Genomic DNA, 6792 nt, shown 5'->3' with positions numbered 1-6792 from the left:
AGTCTGCAACTTATTTGACATCAAAGAGCACCCCCCCCCAAAAAAAAAAAAAAAATAAGATAAATTAAAAAGGCACTAAATTGCATGACCACCCCCCCAAAAAAAAAAAAATTAATAAGAAAAAAAACAAATAAAAAAACAACCCAAACCCACAGATGCCATGTCCAGCCACAGGTCCATTCTATATGAAATCTGTCTGACCATAAGATACAAATAAGGCATGCAAGTTAAAATAAAACAAAGCCTGTTAATCGTGATTTTTTGCTGCTGCTGTTCCAGTGTTTTATGCAAAATGTAGACGTTCAATGCAGCAACGTATAAACGTGTTCTCTTTCTATGAAAGTGTCTTTGCCACAGCCTCATGACTCAAACACTTTAAATGCTCGTGTGAATAAAAACAAAATATATCTTTAAAAGTGGGGCAGGAATATATAGAAGCATCTAAATGTGAAATGGGTTTACAGATACACCCCCAAACCTCACCCACCCCCCCACAAAAAAAAAAAAACCCTTCACAGTATTCCTGAGTACTGAAGTTACAGATTATATTCAGGTAAAATTTAAACAGGGAAAGATGCAAGATTTCATCGCTTAATTACTTAATGAGATAAACGCAGAGGCCAAAAGGTCTTGAATTGAGCTCCTCGTGTCCATCTCAGCAGGCCAACACAACAGTCTACACAGTGAGCACGTTTGAAATGATCCCTTTCAGCCAGCTCGGGCCACGACGCTAGAAAACTCCACCTTCGAGGTTGATTTCAGGCCACAAGATTAAAAAGTGAAAAAGATTTGAACCCCATCACAAAGCGTTTCAGTCACAAGTGAGTGGGCATCGAGTTTTTTTAGCTGCTGGCCGATGAGCTTGCGAGGAATCTCTGGAGAGGCGGTGGTGTTCCTGATCACATGACTTCACAGGAGACTCCGAGACAGCCCTGTTTCCTGTCCTCCCTGCTGTTGAGTTTCTTCATGCGATAATGACGGATCTCCCGAACCAGGGTGTAAAAAGCATCTTCAACTCCCTGTGCATTAAAAAATTTATAAAAATCAGCGCTTAAAAAGTGACCTCTGAGAAAGACGTGCATTCAGCTGATTTTTACTTTCAAATACTGGTGGTCTTGTAATTCTAAGTTACATTGTACAAGTAGACAACAAAATCTGTCCATTTTTACTCACCTGTCTAGTTTTGGCTGACGTTTCTACAAATTCAATGCCGTAGCTCCTGGCTAGTTCCTGGGCCTGCTTGGTGTCGACAGTTCTGGCCAAATCACATTTGTTTCCAACCAGAACCATGGGAACGTCATCAGAGTCCTTCACTCGCTTGATTTGCTCCCTGGAATTAAGAAATTACTTACTTAAGCAAAGTATGCAAATAAGGAAGGTAATAGAAGATAAAATTGCTTAAAAAAAAAAAAAAAAAAAACATTAATACTTTTATTTTTATATTCTATTCGGTTGTACTATGTTAACCTTTTTTTTTTTTTAAGTAATTGGAAATTGTTTTTTTTATTTATTCATACATTTGTATTTGCATTTTGATACATGGCAATGAAATGCACTAACTGGGTTTAGTTTTCACAGACTGCAATCTTCAACAAAAAAATAAATAATTAAAGATTTTCTAAAAAGGAAACAAATTACTTGGTAATTTTAACCGATACGTCTTATTTTCTCTTGTGTATTTAGTATCGCTCTTTAATGAAGAAAAAGTACCTCATATCTGATTACTTGATGGAATAATCAGTAGAATAATCAAAGTACTAAAGTAATTGAGTAAAGAGTACGGTAACAATCCCCATACTACAGAACGAATTAGGCAAGAAAGGAAGTATGGAAGGAAAAAATAATCTACACAAGAAAGAAAGATGGAGGATGGAAATAGAGCGATCACCTAAACAGACGGGTAGAAAATGGATGAGATATATAGAGAGAGATATTCAGGAAAACGCCCTTCACCCTTGTGCAATAAGTATCACAGGGATATACATGGTGCGATCAAAAATGTCGTAGTTTTTTAACACGCCAACAGATGGCAGCACAAGGATGCTCGCACAGTCACAGGGAGCACCGACTTTCATAAGTCATCGTCCGGTGTACATCGAGAGCTGTGCAACTGGTGCTAATTTGACCAAGCAACATGATCTTACTTCCGCACCTGTCCTACTCGCCCGCTCCAGCTCAAAGATTGCCGTTTTGACACCACTGCGGAGATCCGGGTTCTTGACACGCTTTAAAAAAAAAAGACTTCCAGGACATATTCTATAGATGGCAGGGAGCTGCTGGGAGCACTGCACTGCTGTGCACTATTTTGAAGGTGATAACGTGTGTAAACGTAGCTAAATAAAGTACTTGCTTGTAAACAGAGCTAGTCTTAAAACCATGGAGAATCAAAGGCATAAACACTACATTTTGACACAAAAGTTTGACCCACCGGTACAGATGCACATCGGCGAAAGACTTGGTGTTGTTGATGGCAAACACGCATAGGAAGCCCTCGCCAGTCCTCATGTACTGGTCTCTCATGGCGCTGTACTCCTCCTGTCCGGCTGTGTCCAGGATGTCCAGCAAGCACGTCTCTCCGTCGATCACCACCTGCTTCCTGTAGGAGTCCTGAACAAAAATGCAGCCATTTAATAAATTTACAGTGTAATGCGGAAAACCGCACTATAGTTCATGTAGACTGGCGATGCACTAATATGATAGACAGGTTCTCGACTCGTACGCTGCACAGCGAGTAGTTTTCCTCAGTGGTGGACAGTAATGAACTCAATGTAATTTCTTCCTGCTTTTTCGTGTATATGTACTTTTAATTATTTCTATTTGGAGAGACTTTAACTTTCCTACATTTCAAAGTCAAATATCGCACTTTTTACGCAACTACATTTTGTGAAATCAATCATTAATTTTTATTCATGAGGATAAAAACTTAACTGGTCAAACCTGCAGCAAGCGACCAATCGGGGTCTCCATTTTAAACTGGTTTGGATCGGCGCTTGGTGGTGTCTACTGGTCACCAACATACAGTTCAGCATATATGTTGGTGATTATGTATGTAACAGCAAGCAGAACATTATGAGAAGAATACATGATGGAAGAAACTCCGGACTCGAACTCGCCACAACCCTAATGACCTTATTTGCATGATTTATTTATTTTTAAGTAGCTGAAATTTTAGGACTCATGATCATTTTAATAGAAATCAATCAGTGTTTGACTCATTAATATCGTTCTATTATCAGTTTGCTGTGCTGAGAGTCACATTAGTGTCCTGTAATAAAAATCATAACAGGAACATTATAGCCGTAATAAATCATAGTACTTTCGATACTTCAGTACATTTGAATGCACTTTTGTACTTTTACTCAAGTGAAAGTTTAAAGAGACTCTTACTTGAGGCATATTTTATTGAGGGTATCTACTGTTACTTGAGTATATGCTTCGTGTACATCGTCCACCACTAGTTTTCCAACACACCAATTAGCGAATCATTTAACCTTTAACGAGGTACACATTTTGCTTTGCAGGTTCTGATCCCAATGATGCCAGGAGACCACCATTAGCTGTGCACTCGGGAAAATGGGGGAAGGCCATACTCTGTCAATCATCATAACGCTAACCAATCTATCAGCTCAGGTTAGTGCATTGTTAGTCTATTGTTGGGTCGTATTCATCCACAAAATGATTCTGGATGGTTAGCGCACTCTTCCCTACACCACCACCAGTTTAAACTCGGACAATCTCCTGCCATAGCGTTATGTTACGTGTTGTAGCTCTATGATGTTTAGAGTAGCACCGGGGTTCTGGAGGAATGTTCCCTCGTTTTCACTGTGTATAGTAGAAATGACAATAAAAGCCTCTTGACTTGACTTGAAGGGACCTGATAGCACTTTCGGAATCACGTGTTTCAGATGAAGCTCAGGTCAGGCTTCACCCTCCCAGATTAGAAGCTGTCATTCGATATGTGAGAGTTAGCCACTGGGGACTAAAAATCTTTAACAGACATGCATCACATAGCATTTAAGTTGGGAAAATTCATGGTTTACACTGCTCCATGACTTTGCAGTACCTCTATTGTTGGGTCGTATTCATCCACAAAATGATTCTGGATGAGCTGGATGGTTAGCGCACTCTTCCCCACACCACCTGCTCCCACCACCACCAGCTTATACTCGGTCATTCTGCTGCCGTCGTCTCACCTGGACAGACAAGCACACGAAACTGGTAATGAATCATGCTGAACACAAAAATACAAATCAATCTATTCACCTTACACCATCTAACATGTCAAAAAACCTCTTAGAACCAGGCAGTTTTAATAAAAAATGCGGAGTGCGGGTTCTGGCATTGCAAATTGAGCGCTGGTAATTCATTTAAAATAGCAACACACTAAGAAATGGAATGGCTTCATTACATAAGGGCTGCACAGAGACACGTGACGAGCTTTATATAATAGTACAAAAGTTATGGAGATGATTTAACATCATGGAGTTCTTTCTGCTGCTTTAGTCATTTGCTTCATATCAGATTTAACTCCAAAAAGTGCAAAATAAAAGCTGGTGGTCTTCACTCTGTTTAATAGGAGCATTCTCATCAGCTGCAAACCAAACGTGCTGAGCAGTAAAAGTGCTTGCTCGGGGTCGTACCGGATTACATTACACACACCAACACTAAACCTTCCCAGTGAACATGACCGTAAAGTATCATCTACTCTCCATCTGGCGGTCATCTTTTCAGTCACCTTTATATCCATCAATACCGCAATCCATCCACCTCTACCGATCCATAATTTCTGTTAATTCACTCATTTATCGCTATCCTTCCATCTCCCAACTAGATCTCTAGCCACCCATCCAAATGCTGAAACCCACTCAGCCTCATGTCCATCTTTACCCAAATCATTCTATCCATCCCTTTATGTATATACATTCATTACGATATCAATCTCTCTCTCCATTCAGATTTCTTTATCTCTATCCACTTTATTTGTATTCTTCGCCAACAGGAAACCGAAACTGTAGTTGGCAAACCAGACCAGAGGATCAGATAAGACTAGAATTTGATTCCAGTTTCACCCAAATTGAAAGCCAGCAAACTTTCGTAATGCATGAATGGATTATAGAAAATATAATAAAAGGGTATTTCGTAATGGCTTTATATCTTGGATGGGATGATTTCCAAAATTAATTCAGTGCTGTTCCCATGTTACATTCACCAAGACAAGAATCAAAAGTCAGACTGTGATATACATATTTTTCTGCTGTCCCAGCACAACTAAGCTGCCACTGCTGGGCCCCTGAACAAGGCTCTTATGGTTCTGGAGAAACGTTGTCTCATTTTTACTGTGTACCACTGTGTATAATAGAAATGACAATAAAAGCCTCTTGACTTGACTTAACCCTAAATGCTCAGGTGTAAGCCACTCTAGATAAGGGCGTCTAATTGCTATAAATGCAAATGCATTTGTATGCATTTTTTCCTGCACCTAATGGTGGACATTTTTGTTGAATAAGGGGAAAAAAACTGCTATGTGGCAGCCATGAGAGGTTCATTTCCCTCTGCCTCAACTGAGCCACACAGCAATAAAGAATCGACTCCGATTCCGAGTCCACGTGCTCAGAATCGACTCGAGTCGACTCCACGCAGCGTCACTACTCCAAAACAAAACCATTCAACAGGAAAACATATACCACAAACTAACAAACAGAACGAATACCAATGGAGCTAAATATGTTTACACTTTGAATATGTTGCAATGTATTCCTTGGTTAACGGCTGCCATTTTAATTTTGCTTAGACAGTTGGTGAAGGCTAAATAAACCGAACTCCTATGGGTGGGCAACTACAAAATTACACATCATGTACGACTTTCTGAAATGATTTTTTTTTTTTTTGTACAAAACGTGCATTTGGCTTAGGTTTTAAAATAAACAGAAAAGGCTATTCCAAAATATGGTACGGTCTCACTTTTATGGTTAAGAATCGACTCCACAGAGGGTGTAGTCGACTCACGCAAAGATACGATGACTCTTAATAACTAGACTTTTTTTTTTTGTTAAATAAAAAGTAACATTGCAGAACATTAGTTTAAAATGCTATTTTGCTCAAAAAGTGGATGAATGAAAGGAAGTACATGAAGTAAGTCCCCACTGCAAATCAAAGGCCAAAGAACCGATTCAGGTGACTCACTAGCTAATCGCCTGGACCACGTTCGCTCGTTTATAAGCGAATTAAAACGTCCGAATTTAATAAAACTCATGAAATTATAAACTACGCATTTAAAACGTAACATAAAATCATCCTGAAGGCAACTCACCCAGTGTAGCTGCAGATCTCCCACTCCCGGTTGTGAGCTAGCTTCTGAATGCTAATTACTTAATTTTTCTACACAGAATCATGTTTATCCATTTAACTACCAGTACTTTGTAGCGGCAATATGGAAAACACAACAAATTCACTCTCAATGCCAAACAAACTACAAATGTACTGATCTATATAAGAAATAATAAGTTCGTTTCTAAGTTGGCTGCTCAGCTTTCTCGCAGAATTAGCAGCGTTTGTCTTTCACACCCATATTCATTAAACCCCGCCTCCCTCATTATGATTGGTCCAAAGTCCAGACCTGTCGCCCGAGGAAAATATTGGCCAATCAGAATATAGAAAATGACTTCACATTTGCCAATCATAAAACAGAAGGCGGGACTAATATTGCAATACAGGTGGTAAACACATAGGCCGGATCTCTTCAGTGTAGGGCTGTACTTCCTGGTAGTGTGGAGCTCTTACTTCTTATTCGGC

The 6792-nt window shown here is 39.5% G+C and overlaps 1 protein-coding gene across 1 annotated transcript; it reads right to left on the bottom strand.

The window, feature by feature from the left end:
- Positions 1-500: 500 nt before the first annotated feature.
- Positions 501-6657, bottom strand: nras (NRAS proto-oncogene, GTPase). The gene is made up of 5 exons (XM_046871330.1): positions 6311-6657; positions 4064-4193; positions 2429-2607; positions 1174-1330; positions 501-1019 (listed from the first exon to the last, which is right to left on the bottom strand). The coding sequence occupies exons 2-5, from the start codon at positions 4172-4174 to the stop codon at positions 900-902; spliced, it is 567 nt and encodes a 188-aa protein (XP_046727286.1). The 5' UTR covers positions 4175-4193; positions 6311-6657; the 3' UTR covers positions 501-899.
- Positions 6658-6792: the final 135 nt, after the last annotated feature.

Source organism: Silurus meridionalis, chromosome 17 (genome assembly GCF_014805685.1).
Source record: "Silurus meridionalis isolate SWU-2019-XX chromosome 17, ASM1480568v1, whole genome shotgun sequence".
NCBI classification, from domain to species: Eukaryota; Metazoa; Chordata; class Actinopteri; order Siluriformes; family Siluridae; genus Silurus; species Silurus meridionalis.
The sequence above is the reverse complement of the archived record's forward strand: the minus strand, read 5'-3'. Positions and strand labels throughout refer to the sequence as shown.

Bases quoted from the DNA above. Each gene is read 5' to 3' on its own strand.
- nras (XM_046871330.1), bottom strand. From the start codon at position 4,174: ATGACCGAGTATAAGCTGGTGGTGGTGGGAGCAGGTGGTGTGGGGAAG. The intron at 2,608-4,063 runs GTACTGCAAAGT...ATTTTTGTTCAG, and splicing joins AATACGACCCAACAATAGAG to GACTCCTACAGGAAGCAGGT. The intron at 1,331-2,428 runs GTGGGTCAAACT...TCTTAATTCCAG, and splicing joins GCCGATGTGCATCTGTACCG to GGAGCAAATCAAGCGAGTGA.